A 24,641-nucleotide genomic window follows, 5' to 3' on the forward strand; every position below is an offset into this window, starting at 1 on the left:
AAGTGGGTAACCTTGTCTTGTACCTGATTTTAGAAGAAAAGCTTCCAGTATTTCACCATTTAGTATGATATTAGTTGATGGTTTGTTATATAAAGCCTTTACTATGTTGAGGTACTTTTCTTCTATACTCATTTTATTGAGTGTTTTAACATAAAGGGATGTTGGATGTTATCAAATGCCTTTTGTACGTCTATTGATAGCATCATGTGATTTTTCTTCGTTTTCTTGATGTGGTGTATTACATTAATCAATTTACATATGTTGAACCATCCCGGTGGTCCTGGAATGAATCCCACTTGATTGTGATGTATTATTTTTTTAATGTATTTGATTTACTAGTATTTTGTTTGTATTCATTTAGACATATTGGTCCGTAGTTTTCTTTTTCTGTGTTGTCCTTGCCAGGTTTTGGTATCAGTGTTATCTTGACCTCATAAAATATGTTAGGGAGTATTGCTTCTTCTTCTTCAGTTTTTGGAAGACTTTAAAAAGGATAGGTACCACCAGATCTTTGAATGTTTGGTTGAATTCACTAGTGTAGCCATCGGGTTCTGGACTTTTATTTTTGGGAGTATTTTTGGTAGTTGTTTCCATTTTCTCCCTGATTATGGATCTATTTAGATTTTCACTTCTTCATGACTCAGGCTAGGAAGATTGTATAGTTCCAGGAACTTACCCATTTTTTTGAATTTGGTGGCATATAATCTTTCATAGTACTCTAGTATGATATTTGTGGTAATTTCTCCTCTTTCATTTCAGATTTTTTTATATGAGTCCTTTCTCTTTTTTCCTTGGTGAGTCTAGCCAGGGTTTGTCAATTTTATTGATCTTTTCAACAAACCAACTCCTTTTTGTATTATTTTTTTAATAGTTTTTTGTTCTCTATTTCATTTAGTTCTCTTATTTTTACCGTTTCGTTTCTTATGCTGACTTTGCGTTATCTTTGTTCTTCTTTTTCTAGTTCTTTCAGATGTGATGTAAGGTTGTTTACTTGAGATTGCTTTTCTTTTTTTAAATTTAATTTAATTTTTTAATTTTTTAAAAGACTTTATTCATTTTAGAAAGGAGAGAGAGAGAGAAGGGGGAGGAGTACGAAGCATCAACTCCCATATGTGCCCTGACCAGGCAAGCCCAGGGATTCAAACCAGCGACCTCAGAATTTCAGGTTGATGCTTGATCCACTGTGCCACCACAGGCCAGGCTGCTTTTCTTTCTTGATATAAGCCTGTGATGATATAAACTTCCCTATTATTACTGCTTTCACTGCATCCCATAAGTTTTGATATGTCATGTTGTTGTTCTCATTTGTCTGTATATATATTTTGATCTCTGCTTTTATTTCTTCTTCGACCCAGTCATTGTTTAAAAGTATGTTGTTTAGTTGCCATATTTTAGTGGGTTTCTTAACTTCAAAGCCTTATGGTCAGGGAATATGCTAGGTATAATTTCAATCTTCTTAAATTCATTGAGAAAGCTCTGGCCAGATAGCTCAGTTGGTTGGAGTGTTGTCCCAGAGCTTTGATTGGCAAACTGTGGCTCGCAAGTTGCATGTGGCTCTTTGGCCCCTTAAGTGTGGCTCAAAGGCCAGTTTAGGAGTACCCTAATTAAGTTAATAACAATGTACCTACCTATATAGTTTAAGTTTAAAAAATATGGCTCTTGCCTGACCAGGTGGTGGCACAGTGGATAAAGTGTTGGACTGGGATGCAGAGGACCCAGGTTCGAGACCCCAGGTTGCCAGCTTGAGCACGGGCTCATCTGGCTTGAGCAAAAAGCTCACCAGCTTGGACCCAAGGTCGCTGGCTCGAGCAAGGGGTTACTCAGTCTGTTGTAGCCCCACAGTCAAGGCACATATGAGAAAGCAATCAATGAACAACTAAGGTGTCGCAACGAAAAACTGATGATTGATGCTTCTCATCTCTCTCTGTCCTTCTCTCTGACTCTCTCTCTGTGTCCCTATAAAACATATATATATGGCTCTCAAAACAAATTTAAATCGTTGTACTGTTCATATTTGACTCTGTTGACTAATGAGTTTGCTGACCACTGTCCCAGAGCATAGAGTTTGCCAGTTCAATTCCCCAATCAGAGCACATATAGGAGCAGCTCAGTGTTCCTCCCTCCCTCTCTCTCTTTCTCTCTCTCTCTTTTCCTCCCTCTCCCTCTCTATCTCCCTCTCCTTGCCTCTCAAAAAAAATGTTAAGGCCAGTTTTGTGGCACAACATATGGTCTATCCTTGAATATGGTCCATACACACTAGAAAAGAATGTGGAATCTGATGTTCTGTGATGAAATATTCTGTAGTCTGACCTGTGTTGGTGCAGTGGATAAAGCATTGACCTGGAATGCTGAGGTCACCAGTTCGAAACCCCAGGCTTGCCCTGTCAAGGTACATATGAGAAGCAAGTATGAGTTGCTTCCTGCTCCTTTCTGCTGCCTTTTTCTCTCTCCCTTCTCTATCTAACAAAATCAGTAAATAAAATCTTTTTTAAAAAAGAAAGAACTGTCCTGTAAATGTATATTATGTCCATTTGGTCTAGTGCAGTGGCTCTCAAACTTTTTGAAGACGGGGTGCGTTTAAAATCCTACAAATAATTGTAGGCGCACTATATGAAAATTCTGAGAAATATGTTAAAATAATTAAGTCAAATATTAAAGAAAAAAATAAAGTTTAAGTGTGCTTTTATGGTAATTAAACAAAATAAATACGACAAAATTAAATTTATTCTGACATTAAAAAATTTTTGTTACATATTTTGAGTTATGCTTTTACAATTTGTAAAAAAGGGGTTAAAAATTTTTTTAAAAAACGACAAAAAAGTTATATATATATACACACACACACACACACACACACGCGCGCACGCACGCGCGTGCGCGCACATTCTTATTAAGATTTAGTGAATTTGGCAGGTCCTGGCACAAATGTGTTAAGTTTTTTCATTCTTGTGTTTATGAGAAACATGAGCCTGATGTGTCCTAGTGATTTCTTCAATGTTTGTTTGGGCATATATTTGAAAGGCAAACTCTCATTTCCTCGTCAATACATTGAAGAATTCCTCTCTTTTTACTCTTAATTGTGTTGAGGGTAGAAAATCCTAATTCACATAAATAGGATGTTGAAAATTGTAGTAAAATGTTCAAAGCTTTTTTAGATATTGCCGCATATCCTTCTTTTATAGAGATCCAAATGCTTCAAGAGACAATTCCTTGTGTTTAATCATCAATCCACAATCAGTGGATATAGCTGCCAGTTCTTCTTCTTCTGTTAATGTTAAACTAAAATCAAAGCTTGAAGCTTCCATGAATGGGTTTCTAATACAATCATATTGTTCAGTGTTAAGTGATGGAAAATGCTATAAATTAAATTCTTCCCATCTGCCTTCAAGTCCTATTTTATTTACACTTAACTTTTGCTCACTTCCAGAATCAGATTCTTCAATATCACGCTTCTTTTTGAGAAATCTATCCATTTTATTTGGGTGTATTTATCTAAAAATAATATAATGATGTGTTAATAATAAATATAATAATGATATGTTAACAAAAAGAGTGGTATTTCCATAATGAAATGGTATAATAGAGTAACTATATTTATTTTTATATCTAGGCACATGCCGTGAACCAGCGCAGCTAGTATTTCCAGGTCCCGAGTGGGAATGGTGTGGAATTAAGAAAATACGCAGAATTAAGAATATATTGAGTCAGGAGGGCCCTGTAATTGCTGCTGGCAGGAATAAAGTGCACCCAAAAACCGCATCTTGCTTTATTTATAGGGCAAAGTGGGTCATTAGCAAATCAATGACATCTTTGATCATGTTTCCAAGGCAACCCAAGAATTTTACCAAGTTCAGTAAATCCCCACTATACATATCATCTTAACTTTACACCAAACAAAGGATGGAAGAAACTTGCCTTCAGTCTTTCTGGGAACATGGGGGGTAGTATAAACAATCCAGCACCACAGTTTAACAGCCTTTTACAACCTAATCAGGCAAGTGAGATGGGCAGACTATCAGCTTACAGCCAATTCCCCACACCTCTGTCCCCCAAAAATCTAAGCTTCAAAAATCCTGTTGGTTTTTTGGTCCCCAATAGGCACATATTTCTCTGGAATACCATAGGGCACACCTGGAAATCTTTTAGGGCACACCAGTGCACCCTGGCGCACACTTTGAGAAGCACTGGTCTAGTGTGTCATATAAAGCCAATATTTCTTTATTGATTTTCTTTTTGGATGATCTATCTAAAGCCATCAGTGGTGTTTTGAGATCTCCAACTATGATTATATTTTTGTCTGTTTCTATTTTTAGATCTATTAGTAGATGCCATATATTTTGTTGTTCCCTGATTCACTGCATATATATTAAGAAATGTTATATCTTCTTGATACAATGTTCCCTTTATCATTATGAAATGTCCATTTTTGTCTCTTCTTAATTTTGTTGTCTTGAAGTCAATATTGTCAAATGCAAGTATGGCTCACCTGCTTTTCTTTGGGCATTATTTGCTTGGAGAATCATTTTCTAGCTTTTCTCTTTGAATCTACTTTTGTCCCTGCAGCTTAGATGTGTTTCTTGAAAGCAGCATATGTTTGAGTTTTGATTTTTTTTTAATCTAATCTGTTAACTCTGTACCTCTTCATTGGTGATTTCAGTCCATTTACATTTAGGATAATTACTGACATATGAGGATTTCCTATAGCCATTTTGTTTGTTTTCTGGTAGCTCTGTGTCTCTTTTGGTTCTTTTCTTTTGTATTTCTGTCGGTTGTTTTTGTTTAGTGGTATTCCATGCTTTCCTCTATTTTCTTTTTTTTTTTTTCATTTTTTTCTGAAGCTGGAAACAGGAAGAGACAGTCAGACAGACTCCCGCATGCGCCCGACCGGGATCCACCCGGCACGCCCACCAGGGGGCGACGCTCTGCCCACCAGGGGGCGATGCTTTGCCCATCCTGGGTGTCGCCATGTTGCGACCAGAGCCACTCTAGTGCCTGAGGCAGAGGCCACAGAGCCATCCCCAGCGCCCGGGCCATCTTTGCTCCAATGGAGCCTTGGCTGCGGGAGGGGAAGAGAGAGACAGAGAGGAAAGCGCGGCGGAGGGGTGGAGAAGCAAATGGGCGCTTCTCCTGTGTGCCCTGGCCGGGAATCGAACCCGGCTCCTCCGCATGCTAGGCCTATTTTCTATTTTTTTAAGCTATGTATTTTTTTTTAATTCAGTGAGAGGAGGTGAGGCAGAGACAGACTTCCGCATGCACCCCAACCAATATCCACCCAGAAAACACACTAGGGGGTGATACTCTGCCCATCTAGCATGTTGCTCCATTGCTCAACAACCACGTTCTTCCCAGCACTTGAGGCAGAGGCCATGGAGGCATACTCAGCGCCTGGGGCCAACCTGCTCCAATTGAGCCATGGCTGCAGAGAGAGAGACACACACAGAGAGAGAGAGAGAGAGAGAGAGAGAGAAGAGGGGAAAGGGGAGGGGTGGAGAAGCAGATGGGCACTTTACCTGTTTCCTGTTTGCCCTGACCGGGAATATAACCCGGAACATCCACACGCCAGACCAAAGTTCTATCACTGAGCCAAGAGGCCAGGGCTAAGCTATTTATTTCAGTTTTGGTTTTTTAATGGGTGGTTATGGTTAGGTTAGTGAAAGAAAGTGTCTCAGATATACAAGTGTCCTTTGTCTTCTGAGTGCTTCTGTTCTCCATCCTCCTTTGCTACTGCAGATCTTCATCCTCTCCCGTTATGTTTTTGTTGTCACAGATTATTCTTGTTTGTATTATAACTTTGTTGAAGCTTTTGCTTGTAATTCTGTGTTGTTTTGTTCTTTGTATCTGGTAGAATAACATCCTTGAGTATTTCCTGCAGTGAGAGTTTTCTGATGATAAATTCCCTCTCAGCTTCTGTATGTCTGAGAAAGTTTTTATTTCTCCTTCATATTTGAAAGACAACTTTGCTGTATATTGTATTCTTGGCTGGTAAGTCCTCTCTTTAATTACTTTGAGTGTTTGGGTCCATACTCTTCTGGCTTGTAGAGGATTCTTTCTTTGTCATTGATTTTTGTCATTTTTATTACAATGTGTCTTGGAGATGGCCCATTTGGGTTGGGGTAAGTAGACTTTCTGTTTGCTTCTTGGATTCAAGGATGTAACTGTTTCCATAGGCTTGGGAAATTCTCATCAATTATTTGTTTAAATAAGTTCCCCATTCCCTTCTCCTTCTCTTCTTCTTCTGAAATACCCATTATTCTTATATTGCTCTTTCTGATGAAGTCAGATGATTATTGTAGAGCTCTCTCATTTCTTTTTTATTCTTTTTTTAAATTTAAACAATACACTTTATTTATTTATTTATTTATTTATTTATTTATTTATTTATTTTACAGGGACAGAGAGAGAGAGAGTCAGAGAGAGGGACAGTCAGGGACAGACAGACAGGAATGGAGACAGATGAGAAGCATCAATCATCAGCTTTTTGTTGCGACACCTTATTTGTTTATTGATTGCATTTTCATACGTGCCTTGACCTTGGGCCTTCAGCAGACCGAGTAACCCCTTGCTTGAGCCAGTGACCTTGGGTCCAAGCTGGTGAGCTTTGCTCAAACCAGATGGGCCTGTGCTCAAGTTGGCGACCTCGGGGTCTCTAACCTAGGCCCTCTTTATCCCAGTCCGACGCTTTATTCACTGCGCCTTTGCCTGGTCAGGCTCTTTTTTATTCTTAAGTCTCTCTCCTCTTCCCTCAGTATCATCTCTAGTTGCTTATCTTCAGTGTTACTGATTCTCCCCTCTATCTGGCCAGTTTTATTAGCTAAACTTGATGCCTCATTTTCGAATTCATGTATTGAGTTCTTCAACTCTGTTTTTAAAGTTTCGATCTCCTTGGTATTTGTTTTGTTTTCTGAGCTCATTAGGAGGTTGCCTATCATTGTTCTCTTGCATCTCATTCAGTATTCAGGACTTCAATTTTGAATTCTCTATCATTTAACTCCAAGGTTTCCATGTGACTGAGATTGCTTTCTGGAGATTTTTATTTTTATTATTCTGACCTGTGTCTCTTTCTTGGGTAGTCCTGGTATTCTTTCTTTTCTGCCTTGAGGGCATTTGAGAGTGGTATTGTTAAGAAATTAAGCAAAACAAAAACAAAGATAAAAATGAATTTTAAAATAAAATTTAATTTAAATTAAAAAGAAAATGCGCAGAAAAACAAAAACATCAAAGAGAAATAGAACCACCACAATGACAAAAACTAAAGAACAGACAATTAGAAGAAAAAAATTTTGAGAGATTTTTATAACTTTTTCCAGTAGGTGGCACTGTATTACAAGTTTTAGCTCTGTAAAATCCCAGGTTTAACTCTGCTTAGAAGCTACTGTCTTAATGATGGAAGTAGTGCTGCCTTTGTGATGATGGGTGGGACTTTTGAGGTCTTTACAATGGTGATCTCAGGCCTTCAGGCCCTCCTCCCTGCATCTGAACAGAGAAAGATACCAGACACAGAGCACCTCTATTCTTCAGCTGTGTAGTTTGTTGCTGCCACTCTCCATACCCGCTAGGGGAGGGAGGCAGAATCTGGGAGGCTGAGGGGCCATACTTTGTATTTTAGTGTCCCTGTCTGAGTATGAGCTGCAGGCAGACACTGGCAATGACCCCATGCTCTGCCGCTTTGCTTCAGTATCACAACAAGTTCCCCTCAATCTTTCCACTCTTCCCGGCAGAAGGAGACCGAGTCACTCTGGGCTTCTCCCCTCTGCAGAGCCAACCGGGAGTCATTTTCTTCCACCCCCTTTTGTTACCCTTCTCACCTTTAGTTAATTGGGTGCATGGACATTTCAGGCATGTCTGTAAGCCCAGCTGGGGTTCCTTGCTGACTTATAGGTTCGAGTTGTTGAAATTTCAAGGAGAGATCAAGGCTATCTCTCACACCACCATTACTCTTATGACATCTCCACCATGCTTTTCTGATTGACCCATCACCATTTATTAAAGACAATGCTTTCTCCACTATACCACTACATCACCTTTATCTAACTAGCTGACCGTGTATGTGTGGGTCTGTTTCTTTAGCTTCTGTTCTGTTACACTGGTCTTTTATCTATTCTCAGCCAAAGCCACAGTAGCTTAGATTACTCAGATTTATAATAAAGAGATCTCAGAGTGTAAGTTGTCCAACATTACTGTCATCAAGATTGGGGCCTGACCAGGCGGTGGCACAGTGGATAGAGTGTCGGACTGGGATGTGCAAGGACCCAGGTTCAAGACCCCGAGGTCTCCAGCTTAAGCACAGGCTCTCTGGTTTGAGCAAAGCTCACCAGCTTGGACCCAAGGTTGCTGGCTCGAGCAAGGGGTCACTTGGTCTGCTGAAGGCCCGCGGTCAAGGCACATATGAGAAAGCAGTCAATGAACAACTAAGGTACCGCAACAAAAAACTGACGATTGATGCTTCTCATCTCTCTCCATTCCTGTCTGTCGCTCTCTATCCCTCTGTCTGACTCTCTGTCTCTATATAAAAAAAAAAGATTGGGGAGAAGAAGTCACAGTGGAAATGTCATCTTGAGATGGTGAGAGGGGTAGTAATGATCTCATCTAGAGGTAGCCACTTGGTTTTAGTAGGTATTATTGTTATTATGTGCCAGGAGCTGGTCCTAAGTGCCTAATCCTCCAGTCCAGATAGAAGTTCTTTATAGTCTAAGAGGCGATTTTTGAGAGACTGATGCTAACTTGGATCATCTTTACTGCTGTGTGACTTAGAGTGTCAGGAAGTAAAGAGGGGAAAGAACAACTGGGTCTCATGAACATTAGTGCTGCTGTCACTGGAGAGACACTCACTGTTGGAATGGGAAAGGGCATTGTCATCCATGCTCACTTCTCTCCTTTACTGATGCATTCCTACTACAGTTGTCCCTCTGCCTCCTCCCATTATGAATGAAATCTGCCCTGGATCTTTGTTATAGAGCAGTGGTCCCCAACCCCCGGGCCGCGGACCAGTACTGGTCCGTGGGCCATTTGATACTGGTCCGCAGAGAAAGAATAAATAACTTACATTATTTCTGTTTTATTTATATTTAAGTGTGAACGATGTTTTATTTTTTAAAAATGACCAGATTCCCTCTGTTACTTCCGTCTAAGACTCACTCTTGACGCTTGTCTCAGTCACATGATACATTTATCCGTTCCACCCTAAAGGCCGGTCTGTGAAAATATTTTCTGACATTAAACTGGTCCGTGGCCCAAAAAAGGTTGGGGACCACTGCTATAGAGTATGAACATGTCTGTGTGCCCCCATATAGGTACATTGCCCCTTACCAGAAGCTCTTGGGGTCCAATGTGCATTAGAAATAAAAATTTTTCTAATTGTATTATATTTTATGTAATTTTCCCAGCAGGGTCCAGGGCAGCACCACGTAAAATATTTCTGCAGCAGGCTGTATAAACATGTCTATTAATTTGGATAAATAAAGCTTACAAACAGCTTCACATAAATTTAAATGAGATCGGATGCCAAACTTATAACTGTTGGTTTTCAGAAGCTTTGGGTTTTAGAATTGCAATTACAGACTGGCGATGGGCCTTTTCTGTTTACTTCATACATTGTTTTGTTGTTTTGACCTGACAGGCCATGTCACACCCGTTGAATGCCATGACGGAGGACATTTATACCGATGCGTCTGCTACCCCAGGTAGCCCTGTCCAGGCTAAGGGACAGGAGGTCCGGAAGGTGCGGCTCATACAGTTTGAGAAGGTCACAGAGGAGCCTATGGTAATCCTTTGTCTTGTGTTCACCCACTGCTTAATCTCAACCACATAAGTCACTGGGCCACAAGCGGAAACTCAGAAGACCTAGTTAGGGAAGCATCCAGCTCTCATATTGTCTCTGTTTCCATCTCAGGCTCCACCTCAAAGCAGGCTTCATGCGCATTCTAGTTGAGGACCACCCCATGTATACATGAAAAATATTTCTCCTGAGAAATTACCTTAAATTGTCTTCAAGATAACCTCAGAAAGAGCTTAAAATAAAGCATACTGTACTGTTGTCTTTATTTTAGGGGATCACTCTGAAGCTAAACGAAAAGCAGTCCTGTACAGTGGCGAGAATTCTTCATGGTGGCATGATTCATAGACAAGGTATTTTGTGGGGTTCCTAGTATAAGTTTTGTTCACCTCAGTGGTGATAGACATGAAGCTTATATTCTTCAAAACTGTGTGCCAAGAGATTTTTTTGTGTGTGGCTTAATAACTAGCTTTTTAGAATAATTGTGTGATAAGATCTTTCTATGAATTGCCCAGTACCACCCTCTCTCCCTCGGAGCATTTCTTGTTTTGTTTTGTTTTGTTTTGTTTTTCTGAAGCTGGAAACGGGGAGAGACAGACAGACTCCCGCATGCACCCGACCGGGATCCACCTGGCACGCCCACCAGGGGGGACGCTCTGCCCACCAGGGGGCGATGCTCTGCCCCTCCGGGGCGTCGCTCTGCCGTGACCAGAGCCACTCTAGCGCCTGGGGCAGAGGCCAAGGAGCCATCCCCAGTGCCCGGGCCATCTTTGCTCCAATGGAGCCTTGGCTGCGGTCGGGGAAGAGAGAGACAGAGAGGAAGGAGGGGGGTGGGGGTGGAGAAGCAAATGGGCGCTTCTCCTATGTGCCCTGGCCGGGAATCAAACCCTGTTCCCCCGCACGCCAGGCCGACGCTCCCTCGGAGCATTTCTTATACACCTATTTATATATACCAATATTTTTCCAGTTGTCAGTATTTGAAGAGTTACTATACCCATTGCATTAGAACTTGAATATAGTAGTGAAGAAAACAGACTATTAGTACCTCCTGGAGCTAACAGTTAAATTGAGAAAATAGACATTAAACATTAGCTCCTACCCCATTAGCCTGTACTCTTTTATGTTTTGTTTTGTTTTGTATCAAGCGGCACAAACATTGGTTAGCAGTCTTCTTTTTTTTTTTTTTTTTTAATTTTTTTTTTTTTACTTTATTTATTCATTTTTAGAGAGGAGAGAGAGACAGAGAGGGAGAGAGAGACAGAGAGAGAGAAGGGGGGAGGAGCTGGAAGCATCAACTCCCATATGTACCTTGACCAGGCAAGCCCAGGGTTTCGAACCGGTGACCTCAGCATTTCCAGGTCGACGCTTTATCCACTGCGCCACCACAGGCCAGGCGGTTAGCAGTCTTCATGTAGAATCTAAGCACTGATTAACTTTACATTAGGTTGCATTTGGGGGGGTTAGCTAAACAACAAAGACATTTTGAACTTGCATGTGAATGAGGAGGGCTGCGTTGTTTGCCTGGCATTGTTACTCTTTTTAGTATGTGCAGCTGTTAATCTTATAACTAGCTCCTGTGACCTGTAGCTCCTCTAGTTCGGGGAACTTTGAGGACGAGGTGCTTTAATTCTGCTGTTGAAGTACTGGGGTCAGGGAGGATGAGACGGTCTCAAACTGTGAAGTGCGGACTTCAATACGTCCCTCAGGGAATTTAGAAAAAGCTAGTCAGTGTTGAATTGTGTAAAATCCTGAGTATTTTCCACAACCTGTAACTGTATAATATACTCCATCTAGCGACCCCAAACTACGGCCTGTGGGCCGCATGCGGCCCCCTGAGACCATTTATCTGGCCCCTGCTGCACTTCCGGAAGGGGCACCTCTTTCACTGGCGGTCAGTGAGAGGAGCACTGCATGTGGCGGCCCTCCAACAGACTGAAGGACAATGAACTGGCCTCCTGTGTGAAAAGTTTGGGGACCCCTGCTAGATCATGGCTTCATTTCTGTGGTATCTTGAGTTACACAAACAGCTTTTTTTTTTTTTGTATTTTTCTGAAGTTGGAAACAGGGAGGCAGTCAGACAGACTCCCGCATGCGCCTAACCGGGATCCACCCGGCATGCCCACCAGGGGGCGATGCTCTGCCCATCTGGTGCGTTGCTTTGTTGCAACCAGAGCCATTCTAGCGCCTGAGGCAGAGGCCACAGAGCCATCCTCAGCGCCCGGGCCAACTTTGCTCCAATGGAGCCTTGGCTGCGGGAGGGGAAGAGAGAGACAGAGAGGAAGGAGAGGGGGAGGGGTGGAGAAGCAGATGGGAGCTTCTCCTGTGTGCCCTGACCGGGAATCAAACCCGGGATTCCTGCACGCCAGACTGACGCTCTACCACTGAGCCAACCAGCCAGGGCAATGAACAGCTTTTATTTGAACATTTATTCTTTAAAAAAATGTTTCTCAATTACAGTTTACATACCATATTATTTTGTACTAGTTTCAGGTGTACAGCGTAGTGGTTAGACAATGATATACTTTACAAAGTTGAACATTATTCTTTTGTGGATTGATTTTTCATTTCATGGTAGGCTCCCTTCACGTCGGGGATGAGATCCTAGAAATCAATGGCACAAACGTGACGAATCACTCAGTAGATCAGCTGCAGAAGGCAATGGTAGGTATCTGCTATGTCATTGTCTTTGTGAAGTGTGGGCCCACATTGCTGTCAGTGTACCTCATTTTTCCGTCCCAAGTATTTGTACCTCATTGAGGAGACTATTACCATTCCTACGCTTTATTCCATGCAAGAAATGGGAAATCTCTGCTCTCATTTAGTAAACTTCAAGAACAAGGCAAATAACTCAGAGCATCTGTCTAGAAAGAACAGTGGACTGGGTGTCAGGAGGCCTTGGTCTCTAATGGTGGCTCTGAATCCCTGCTCTGCATTTTCTAGCCCTGTGATTTTGAGCAAAAACTTCTCTTAATTTGTCTATACAATGGAGATAGTAATGCCTGTTCTTGTGTCACAGATTTGTTATGAAGACTGAATGGGATATTATAATGAAGAATTAAGTGTGATGTTTAGATTCAGTGATGTTTTTGAGCACCTACTATGTACCAGGCATTGTGCTTGGTGTTTGTGCTGGCTATCCTATTTGCCCGTCCAGATTCTTTACCATCTTCCTCCACCTGTACACACACCAGAGATCGTTCCTGTAACCAGAACATTAAAAAGCCCATGGGGTGGTTGAGTGTAACTGGCTACCACCAGCAGGAACCACACCTCAGGCACTCAGGACTGAGATGGAGGGTACCTGCCAGAGAATGAACCAGAGAAAAGCAGCTAAGGAAAAAATGTGTCATTTCATTCACAATGTGGTTTTTCACTTGGGACAGAGATGAGGAGACTGAACCTTGGAGTGTCTTGAAACTTGCCCATGGTCACATGGCTTTTTAAGGATAGACCTGGGATGTGTTTTAATCAAAACTCCTTGTTTAGACTTCTGCTTCTGACCAAGATATGGAACAGGGGCCATATTTTCCCTGTCTCTTGAAATGACCCAAGTCCTAAATGCCCATGGCCCTAATGAGAGAGCTTCAAAATACTTGAAGCAAAAACTGGTAGAACTGCAAAGAAAAATACAAATCCATGATTATAATTCAAAATTTCAATAGCTCTCTCTTAATTATTGACAGAACAAGTAGCCAGAAAATTGGTGAGGGTACAGAATGGGCAAACAACACCTATAAACCAACTTGACTTAATAGACATGTCCACAATGCTCAATCCCGCAATAGCAGAATGCACATTCTTTTCAAGTGTACAGGGAACGTTCTCCAGGATAGATCATAAAACAAGCCTCAACAGATTTAAAGGATTCAAGTCATTCAAAGTGTGTTGTCTACCCACGAAGAGATTAAATTAGAAACCAAAAACAGGAGGATATCTGGAAATCCCTAAATATTGCAAATTAAACAAAACACTTCTAAAATAACCTGCAGGCTACAGAAGAAAATATCTTGAAATGAATAAAAATGAAAATACTGTGTGTTAGAGTTTCTAGAATGCCACTTAAAGCAGCGTGGAGGTAGAAGTTTAGAGCACAAAATGCCTATATTAAGAAACAAGAAAGGTTTCAGTCAGTGGCCTCGGCTTCTGCCTTAAGAAACTAGAAAAAAAGGGGCACATCAACAAAATAAAGGGTGAAAACCGGCCTGACCTGTGGTGTCACAGTGGATAAAGCATTGACCTGGAATACTGAGGTTGCTGGTTCGAAACCCTGGGCTTGCCCGGTCAAGGCACATATGAGAAGCACCTACTACAAGTTGATGCTTCCTGCTTCCCCTAAAGACACACATAGACACCTCTCTCTCTCTCTTTCCTCTAAAATCAATAAATAAAACCTTTTTTAAAAAGGTTAACAATTATATTATCCTCTCAACAGATGCAGAAACAGCCTTTGACAAAATTTAACATCCTTTTATGATTAAAGATGCTTAACACAATACGTGTAGAAGGACCATATCTCAACATAATAAAGGCCACATATGACAAACCCGCAGCTTAATATTATACTCAATGCTGAAAAGCTGGAAGCTTTTCCTCTAATATCAGGAACAAGAGAGTGGAATTACTATGTTATGGAAAAGTAATTTGAAGATAGCTATTAAAATGTTCTTATCCTTTGATTCTGCATTTCCACGATGGTATTCTATACTATAGAAATCAAAATGCAAATATAAAGGGACATATGTTCAAGAATGTCTATTGCAGCAGATGGTAGTGAAAAAAGAAAAGTTGGCACCAGTCAAAATGTCCAAAATGGGGAGGATGGCCGAATAAAGTATCATACATACATGGCGTGGAATGCTGCATAGTAATTGAAAAGAATATGAGGTCTTCCTGCATGGACCTGGAAGCATGTCCATCAAGTACAGTAAGTTACAGAGCAATGTGCATAGTATAATTCCATTTTTTTTAAATACATACATATGAATATATGTGTGTGTGTAAATATTTGTAAATGTTCTTCTTGGTGTGGAGAAAGTCATTGATATATGTGTGCCAGGATTCAGTTTAGGTACTTATGGGAACTTCTGTGGTCGAGTGTGAGGAGGAGGAGAAATCATTAGCTTTTTCTTCGTTATCCCTTGTATGTCTTCATGTTGTTATGCTGGTTTATGGGGCACATGACATTTACACTAAAGGAGGAATTGTGCTACAAAATTTCAAAGTGCACAGTAAAAATGGCCATTGGGAAATTAAACATGGGACTTGGGGGGCGGGGAATGAGTTTATGAAACCACAAATCATCCAAGTTAGTTATCCTTAAATTTTTATGTCTCCTTTATTTTTTAATAGAAAGAAACCAAAGGAATAATCTCATTAAAAGTAATTCCCAATCAGCAAAATCGTCTTCCTGCACTACAGGTAGGTAACAGCATTTTCTCTGTTGTGATGATGATGGAATTCCGGCCCAGTGTTGAGCTTTCATTGAAGTGATGTGATTTGAATTCTGTATATCTTACAAATGTAGCTGCCTGGTGCTCTCTGAACTAAACAAACATCCATTTTCATTACAAATAGGCCTTCTTTCTGACCATTGGCAGGACTGGTTCTTTGCTGCCCCTATTTGTAATGAATGTGAAAAAAAGAGGTAATCTGCCTATTCTACAACTCCAAGAGGGGAAATGGGCAAAGTGGATGAAAAGATCATTCACAGGAGGAAAAATATAAATGGCATTAAACGTGAAAAAATATCCAATCTTACCATCGAAGAGAGAAATAGCTTGGACAGGGCCTTGACATACGAACATGGAAGGAGTTTCAGTTTTAAAAAAGCACAAAATCTCTGAAGTCCCTATTGCAGATTACTGTAATAACAGGTTCAGGGTCTTTAATAAATATATTAGTGTTCAAATTTTCAATTTCTTATTGTGTCACTTTTGGTAAATTGTGTTTTTCAAGCTATTTGTCAAATGTATCTGTGTGAAATTGTTCAGAAAATCTTACCTTTTAAACATCTCTGTGATGTCAACTGATCTCTACTGGGAAATTGTATCTTCTCTATTTTCTTAATTGACCTTGCTAGGTTTGTTTGTTTGTTTGTTTGTTTTGTGTTGTGGTTGTTTTTTTACAGAGACAGAGAGAGAGTCAGAGAGAGGGATAGATAGGGACAGACAGACAGGAATGGAGAGAGATGAAAGCATCAATCATTAGTTTTTTGTTGCAACACCTTAGGTGTTCACTGATTGCTTTCTCATATGTGCCTTGACCGCGGGCCTTCAGCAGACCAAGTGACCCCTTGCTCTAGCCAGTGACCTTGAGTCCAAGCTGGTGAGCTTTGCTCAAACCAGATGAGCCCGCGCTCAAGCTGGCGACCTCGGAGTCTCGAACCTGGGTCCTCTGCATCCCAGTCCGATGCTCTATCCACTGTGCCACCGCATGGTCAGGCTTGCTAGGGGTTCTTAATTTCATGAATAAATAAAAAAAAATTTAAATGTCAAGTGCACTAGGCATTGTTTTTGTTGAGTGATATTCTCATTTAATGTTACATAAGCAGCATTTTGCAAGAACATCATTCTACAAATTGACTTTGTAGGTGCATGGGCATATATATTCAGTAGATGACCGTCATTTAACTAAACTTCCCCTTCTTGGAATTAGGTTGTTTCCAGCAGTTTATTCTTTAAAATAGTTCTGTTGTGAACATGCTTATTCATACATTGTAACAGATAACTTTTGCATAGAAGTAGATTGTGGGTCAAAGTGGGCACATGTTGACCCAGACAGATATTTCATACCTTCTTGTTGGAGGGCTCAGGTCCGACCCCTCCTTAGACACAACAGTAACCAGTTCCAGTCACTTCAGCTCCCCCTCCATTCTTGCCTCTGTTGTTCGTTCAGTCCTAACCCTACTTACTTACAGCAGAACTTCCTATTTATAAGTGCTGATGCTGGTGTCTCTCTCGAAACGGCCACCGCAGTTCCTCTTGCTTTCTTTTTCAGATGTTCATGAGAGCGCAGTTTGACTATGATCCCAAAAAGGACAATCTGATTCCTTGCAAGGAGGCGGGACTGAAGTTTGTTACTGGGGACATTATCCAGATCATCAACAAGGATGACAGTAACTGGTGGCAAGGGCGGGTGGAAGGTTCCTCCGCCGAGTCAGCAGGATTGATCCCCTCTCCTGAGCTGCAGGAATGGTGAGCCACTTTTATACACATGGAATTTGCAGATGGAATGGACCCATGCCTGCCACCAATAATGGTTTAGCTTCAGAAATCTGTCATCTTGGGTGTAGGTTCTGTTGCTCAACCAAGCCAACCTCCTAGCTTCCCTGGCATTATGGGTAAGGGCTAGGGGCAACATGAGTTGACAAGCTTAACTGGCAGGCCTTTACAGGAGAAGGAGCCTGAGTAGCTCTCTGTTTGTCTGTGGGCCTGCTTCCCAAATGCTTTCCTGTGGTTTCAAAGGAAGTGGAAGCACTGGGGCTGGAGCCCTCCTTGGTCTCCTGCCTCCCCGCCTGTGTTGGTTATGTCTACTTTCAGATTTCCCCACTTACTCCTCAACCCTTACTCAGCCTTTCTAGAAGATGTCTTCTGGATCCTGCATAAAGTCATTTTAAATATGTGTCCTTTATGCAAATTCCCCATAGAAAATGAGGTGAGAATCAACATTTATCCTATATTCTTACCTGGTTGATCCAGTACTAGTTATTACAAGAAACACGCTTTTCCCACTGCACCGCAGTGCCACCTTTATCATAAATGAAGTGACAGAGGCAGGTGCCAATCCTACGGCCCTCTGTCAGCTGCCATCCAGACTAACGCAGGGATGGCTGCCCGGGGTTCACCCACATCCCTCACCTCTCTGGAAAGTTGTTATATGGGTACTCAAATACCTGGCAATGGAAGTGTGTCCGGGATAAAGCGAAGCCACAGCACATCCTCCCATCAGTACAGCCTGGCCGTTCCAGCTGGGCTCTTTCCACCTCTCTCTCTGCAGACCCCTCGGCTCTGGGCAGCCCGAATCCAAATGCAGTACCAAGGAAACAGTGAACACATTGGTTCACATGAGTCTTGCCTCACTTCCAGCATACTAGTCTAAACCCTATTCACCACAGACCCAGAGCCTTCTAAACATGAGAAAGGCTGAGGAATGAGGGAGAAGGAGGGATAGAGAGAGAACTACAGGGAGGTTGAGGGGGTGCTGGCAGAGACACACAGAGAGGCTTAGAAACAGCAGTGAGATGAGAGCTTGAAGATGAGAGAGCGTAGGTTATAAGAGAGGAGAGAGAGAGATGGGGAGTAAAGGGAGGGAGAAGGACACAGTCACTAAAAGAAAGGCTGAGAGCCTGGGGGGGCGTCTCAGAGAGAGACACACAAAGTGAGGAGCTGAGAGAGAGGATGAGAGTGAAGGGGGCAGTGTTAGAGACACGCAGAGAATGAGTGGCTGGCAGAGAACATGAGAGAGAGAGGGAGAGGGGTCCAGGACAACATGAAGTTTTTTGGCAAGTACAAAGGGAAGGAGGTGTATCAGTCTGGAGGTTTTGTGTAGAAGGAATCACTGAGCTTTCACAGCACAAGCAAATGACCCTGAGGCTTTTACATTGAGAGTCTGCTGACCTCCTTGGCTGTCTTTTCCTACTAGGCGAGTGGCAAGTGTGGCTCAGTCTGCTCCAAGCGAGGCCCCGAGCTGCAGTCCTTTCGGGAAGAAGAAGAAGTACAAAGACAAGTACCTGGCCAAGCACAGCTCAAGTAAGCTTCCTTAAGCTGACAGGGCCACCTCTCTGCGGGCTCCTGGCAAAGGGGAGATGGTGTGGTGCTCAGGGGAACATAGGTTATGCAAAAAGCATGCCATTGTTTCTAGTTTTCTTTTATTACACTCATCTTCCCGAGCTTGCTTCAGTCAGTGAGACAATGCCAGTGTATACATAAAGAAAGGCTAGTGGTCTATTCACACCTACTCATCATCCTCACCCCCTGTCATTACTCTCAGTATGACCAGCTGGAAGGTCTGAATAAGCCCAGAGAATAGCATGTTGTCCTGAGAACTGATTCTGGCTTTATTTTTTTTTACCTACCATGGTTGGAAATATACTAAAATTATAAATGGGCTGTCAAGCACTTATTAAATGCCTCCGTCCCACTGTGGATAAAGACAGGAGAAGGAGAGAATCGCAGAAACTGAAATCACCTGGCATGTTTTCCCCTCAGTTCTAAAATGAATCTTGCTTGGTTCTCTTTGTCTCTAGTTTTTGACCAACTGGATGTTGTTTCCTACGAGGAAGTTGTTCTGCTCCCTGCATTCAAAAGGAAGACCCTGGTGCTGATCGGTATCTTCTCACTGCTCCCCACGTTGCTTGGCTAGTTAGAGTGCATTTCTGTCTTTATTTTCCTGCCTGTAGTGTGTAACCATTCTTCCAAAACAACCAGAAAAAAAGGCAGGAAAAAAAGAAGTAAGGTCTCTTGGGTTCTCCTTATAGAACAAATAAAAAAAAAATGTTCTGAGTTCTTACATCATTTAGGTTCATCTTACAAGTGCAACTAAACCTTACAAGTTTTTCAGCAACTAATTCTTTTAGGTTTGGTGCCGGCCAGTCCTAAACTGGGTTTTCCCCTTTGTTCATCTGGCTGGCTGTAGGGGTGCTCCAGTCCTATGAGGCCTATGTGTGGTTTTTGTTTTATTATTATTATTTTTTTTATTTATTCATTTTAGAGAGGAGAGGGAGAGACAGACAGAGAGAGAGAGAGAGAGAGAGAGAGAGAGAAGGGGGGAGGAGCTGGAAGCATCAACTCCCACATGTGCCTTGACCATATGGGGTTTTGAACCGGCGACCTCAGCATTTCCAGGCCGACGCTTTATCCACTGCGCCACCACAGGTCAGGCCTGGTTTTTGTTTTGTTTTGTTAAGTACATATGTTAGCCCTGGCTGGATGATTTGGTTGGTTAGAGCATCATCCTGATATGCAGAGGTTGCAGGTTTGATTCCTGGTCAGGACACATACAGGAACAGATATGTGTCTCTCTCTCCTCTCTCTCTCTCTCTCTCTCATTCTCTCTGTCGCCCTTTCTGTTCCCACTCTCCCCCTCTTCCCTCTTCCTCTCTCTCTCTCTCTCTCTCATCCTCTCTAAAAAAATAAAAAAGGACAAGTGTTAAGAGTGCTTTGTTAGCAACATATCTGAGATCTTTAGTCACCCACATGAGCCCTGGCCTTGAAATGAAGTGATTCCTTGCCACCCAGGTGTGCAGGCCTGACTGTGGCGGCTGGCTCACCCCCCTGCCTTTAGAATGAAAACATTAGTAAGTTAGAAGATCTGTATTAGGGTTCCAGTGAAATTGCCACTGAAAACACAAGCTTAAATTCAGCACTATTCATTTTGGAGAGCTCATTAAAGAAAATATCCTTAGAAAATAGAAAACCCCATGTGTTAGCTGGCTCCTCTGTGGAAGTAACCAGTGGTGGGATTCCAATAATTTAACAACTGGTTCTCTGCCCCAATGACCGTTTTAAGTATAAAAAAATGATATACTGAAAGGTAGTTTATTATTTCATGCATTAAATACTTAAATAGGAACAATAAGAGGTACAGAAAACTAGATTATAAGAAAGAGTTTTAAAATATCAATGAAAAAATATTAAATAATACCTGACATAAAACAATACAAGTTGTCACCCCCTGGTTATCTGGCACGTTTTCTCTTTACATTATGTTCGTTTACTGAAGAAATGCAAGGGAATTAAAATGTAGTTTTTCATCAAAGGTATAATGAGTTTTTTTGTTTGTTTTTTGTTTGTGACAGAGAGAGACCGAGAGAGGGACAGATAAGGACAAGTAGACAGGAAGGGAGAGAAATGAGAAGCATCAATTCTGCGTTGCGGTACCTTAGTTGTTCATTGATTGATTTCTCATATGTGCCTTGACCGGGGGCTACAACAGACCGAGTAACCCCTTGCTCGAGCCAGCAACTTTGGGTCCAAGCTGGTGAGCTTTGCTCAAACCAGATGAGCCCGCGCTCAACCTGGCAACCTCGGGGTCTCGAACCTGGATCCTCCTCATCCCAGACTGACGCTCTATCCACTGCGCCACCGCCTGGTCAGGCAAAGGTATAATGAGTTTTATGAAGTGAATAAATAAATATTACAAGCATAGTTCCGTCAATTTTTTTTTCACCTATGGATAGAATGAACATTACTATGGGCACTTAGAATACGCTGTTGTGCAGATGAACGTTGTAAGGAATGTAAATTTGTGATTTCCACACCGAGCAGCTGCCCAGGCGCCCACCTTAGAGAGAACCCTGATTACAAGTGCCATTTTAACAACCGGTTCTCCAAACTCAACAAAACATTAGGTACCAGTTCTACCGAACCGGTGCGAACCAGCTGAATCCCACCACTGGAAGTAAGTTATGTTCTGAGTCCTAACCCTTAGCCCTTAGAAAACCCTCTTTTCCCAACTGGGGCATAAGGGCCTGAAGCTGCAAGTCCCTCTGTGCTTACAGGAATGCTTGCACCTGACCCCAGCCCAAAAGCTGTGCCAGCTCACTTTCTCCTGTTGGCGATTTCAGGCTCTGAGAGATGAAAACCCACATCCTCCTCCTCCTATTCTTCCTTTCTCTGGTGAAAGAAATGGAAGCCTTCATTAAAATCACAGCAACCTGGATTCTTTCTTCTCTCCCTCTGCAGGAGCCAGTGGGGTGGGTCGCAGCCACATTAAGAATGCCCTGCTCAGCCAGGACCCGGAGAAGTTTGAGTACCCTGCCCCATGTAAGTAGCTCTGGGTGTCTCTTAGGGCAAGTGAGAGCACTGCTCTCCATCTGAGATATGGTTGTGGTCCTTTTTTTGGTGATTTTTTTTTTGTATTTTTTCTGAAGCTGGAAATGGGGAGAGACAGTCAGACAGACTCCCGCATGCGCCTGACTGGGATCCACCCGGCACGCCCACCAGGGGCGAAGCTCTGCCCACCAGGGGGTGATGCTCTGCCCCTCCGAGGCGTCGCTCTGCCGAGACCAGAGCCACTCTAGCGCCTGGGGCAGAGGCCAAGGAGCCATCCCCAGCGCCCCGGCCATCTTTGCTCCAATGGAGCCTTGGCTGCGGGAGGGGAAGAGAGAGACAGAGAGGAAGGAGGGGGGAGGGTGGAGAAGCAAATGGGCGCTTCTCCTATGTGCCCTGGCCGGGAATCGAACCCAGGTCCCCCGCGTGCCAGACCGACGCTCTACCGCTGAGCCAACCGGCCAGGGCTTTTTGGTGATTTATTTCATTTTAAATGTTGGATTTTTTAAACAAAACACAATTTAGAAAAGATACAAATTTGTACCCATAATCGCTCCAACTAACAACGTCAGTGTTTTGTTCTCTTCTGTGCTGTTCATGTACTTAACAGAAGTGGTAGTAAACATTTTTATCCTGCTTTTAAAAATGAAGTGAGTAAGCCTGACCTGTGGTGGCACAGTGGATAAAGCATCGACCTGGAACGCTGAGGTCGCCGGTTCAAAACCCTGGGCTTGCCTGGTCAAGGCACATGTGGAAATGGATACATCTTGCTCCTCCCTTCTTTTCTCTCTCTCTCTCTCTTCCTATCTCTCTCTCAAAATGAATAAATTTAAAAAATTTAAATATTAAAAAAAACTGAAGCAAGTAATATATTACTAAAACTTACATACTTTTCCTCTTTGTTAACATTATAAACATATACTCATGTGCCTTAGTCACTCTGAGAACTTCCTTCTAGTCCACTGAGTGGCTATACTGTAATTTCCTTACCCCACTTTTGTCTGATGTTTGGACTACCTCTAATTTTCATGAAGTGTCTTCTGAATCAAAGCAGTGCTCAGGAGAGGCACAGTCTCTGCGGCACCACCGGCTAGGGGAAGAGTCCGGCCAGCGGTCAGGTGGGGAATTAAACACTTTCCATTCCCAGAAGTGAACCTGCATAGTATGGTTGTGTATATTCCCAGAAAGGGATTCTGCTTATCAAAGTAGAAAACCAGACTCTTACCCTGATATTAGTACTTTTTATTCCTTGCTTCCCCGTGTTGCCTTTAGGGACATTGTGACACACTGGGGGCAGAAAGCAAATGGCCCTGGGTTGAGGAATAAGTGGGAAAGTCTGGAAATAGAAATAACCAATATAGGCTCATCATTTACTAAGTTTGGATGAGAAGGGAGTTAGAGAAAGACAATGATAGGTTAAAATAACTTCAGATCAAAGAAGAGTTGTTGTAAAATGGAAAAGAGCCTGACTGGGCAGTGGTGCAGTGGATAGAGGCATCAGCTTGGAGCGCTGAGGTCCCAGGTTCAAAACCTGGAAGTTGCCAGCTTGAGGCCAAAGGTCACTGGCTTGAGCAAGGGATCACTGGCTTGGCTGGAGCCCCCCAGTCAAGGCACATAAGAGAAAGCAATCAATGAACAACTAAGGTGCTGCAACTATGAGTTGATGCTTCTCATCTCTCCCTTCCTGTCTGTCTGTCCCTGTTCATCCCTCTCGCCCTCTCTCTTAAAAAAGTAAAACATGACAGAAATGCATGTGTGCTTATGAACTGAAGATGATAATCAAGATGGAAAGCAGGAGAAGTATGTTTCATGCTACAATATCTGGAGTGTCTTTACTTAGAGGACAATTTATATGAGTAATAGTAAGTGTTGTGACTTAAGAACATTCCGACACTTAACAATATGAAACTAAATGAAACCAAAGTACTCTTCAAGTTAGAAAAGAAAGCTTTAAATATACTTGCAAGAAATCCTGACCATAACCTAGAGATCTGTTTTTAAAATATCTGTAGCTATCATTTCTCCATTTTTGAGTTTCAGTATTCTTGGAGTTGGTGGTTTGAGATACAACTTCATGTTAGGGAAAATGATGATAGGAATTTTTATGTTGGGCTTTGCCTCTTGAAGGTTGAATGTGTTCTGGGTAAACGGAGGGTTTCCTGATTTGCATAATCTATTGTCAGACCTTAAGGATCCTGTGGGCAGAAACCCTCTATTAAGCTCCCTGCACCAAAGGCAGCGAGAGCTTCAGTACAGATGCCGTGGTCCATGGCGAGGTCCCCGAGTTGGTCAGGGCTTTGGGTTCTTGTGCACAGATACAACACGGCTGCCCAAGAAGAGTGAGGAAGATGGAAAGGAGTACCACTTCATCTCCACGGAGGAGATGACGAAGAGCATCTCTGACAATGAGTTCTTGGAGTTTGGCAGCTACCAGGGCAACATGTTTGGCACCAAGTTTCATACAGTGCACCAGATTCATAAGCAGGACAAGATTGCCATCCTTGACATCGAGCCCCAGGTAGGTAGACATAGAAAGGCAGGAGTGGATGGGGAGGAGGTGCGGAGAGCAAAGCTCACGGGAATCTTTTGGGAGTTCAGATTTGCTTCATATATATCTATATATATCTATATATATATATATATATATATATAGATATATATATATATATATATATTTTTTTTTTTTTTTTTTTTTTTTTGGTGAGAGTAGGGGAGAATCAGCATGAGCCCCGACCGGGATCCACCCAGAAACCCCTGTCTGGGGCCAATGCTCTGCCTATCTAGGGCCGCTTGCAACCGAGCTTCCACTTGAGGTGGAAGCTCCATGGAGCCATCCTCAGTGCCTGGAGTTGACATGCTGGAATCAATCGAGCCATGGCTGTGGGATGGGGAGAGAGAGAAAGAGAGAGAAGGGGGGAGGGGGAGGGATAGGGGGAGGGAGGAGAAGTAGATAGTGCCTCTCCTGTATGCCCTGACTGGGAATCAAACCCAGGACTTCCACACAGTGGGTCGACACTCTACCGCTGAGCCAACCGGCCAGGTCCATGCTTCATATACTTTCAGTGGGGTCATCTGGAAGAAGAAATGATGGAAATAGTATT

At 42.5% G+C, this 24,641-nt stretch overlaps 1 protein-coding gene across 1 annotated transcript in view; it reads left to right on the plus strand.

The window, feature by feature from the left end:
• MPP1 (MAGUK p55 scaffold protein 1) overlaps positions 1-24,641 on the plus strand; it is a 54,807-nt gene that overhangs the window by 27,497 nt on the left and 2,669 nt on the right. The window contains exons 2-10 of the mRNA XM_066248777.1: positions 9,617-9,760; positions 10,047-10,125; positions 12,348-12,433; positions 15,122-15,190; positions 16,769-16,965; positions 18,413-18,519; positions 19,017-19,097; positions 21,454-21,534; positions 23,856-24,058. Of these exons, the coding sequence (XP_066104874.1) occupies positions 9,617-9,760; positions 10,047-10,125; positions 12,348-12,433; positions 15,122-15,190; positions 16,769-16,965; positions 18,413-18,519; positions 19,017-19,097; positions 21,454-21,534; positions 23,856-24,058 (1,047 nt within the window). The remainder of the gene's footprint in view (positions 1-9,616; positions 9,761-10,046; positions 10,126-12,347; positions 12,434-15,121; positions 15,191-16,768; positions 16,966-18,412; positions 18,520-19,016; positions 19,098-21,453; positions 21,535-23,855; positions 24,059-24,641) is intronic.

This window comes from Saccopteryx bilineata, chromosome X, assembly GCF_036850765.1.
Source record: "Saccopteryx bilineata isolate mSacBil1 chromosome X, mSacBil1_pri_phased_curated, whole genome shotgun sequence".
Classification (NCBI taxonomy): domain Eukaryota; kingdom Metazoa; phylum Chordata; class Mammalia; order Chiroptera; family Emballonuridae; genus Saccopteryx; species Saccopteryx bilineata.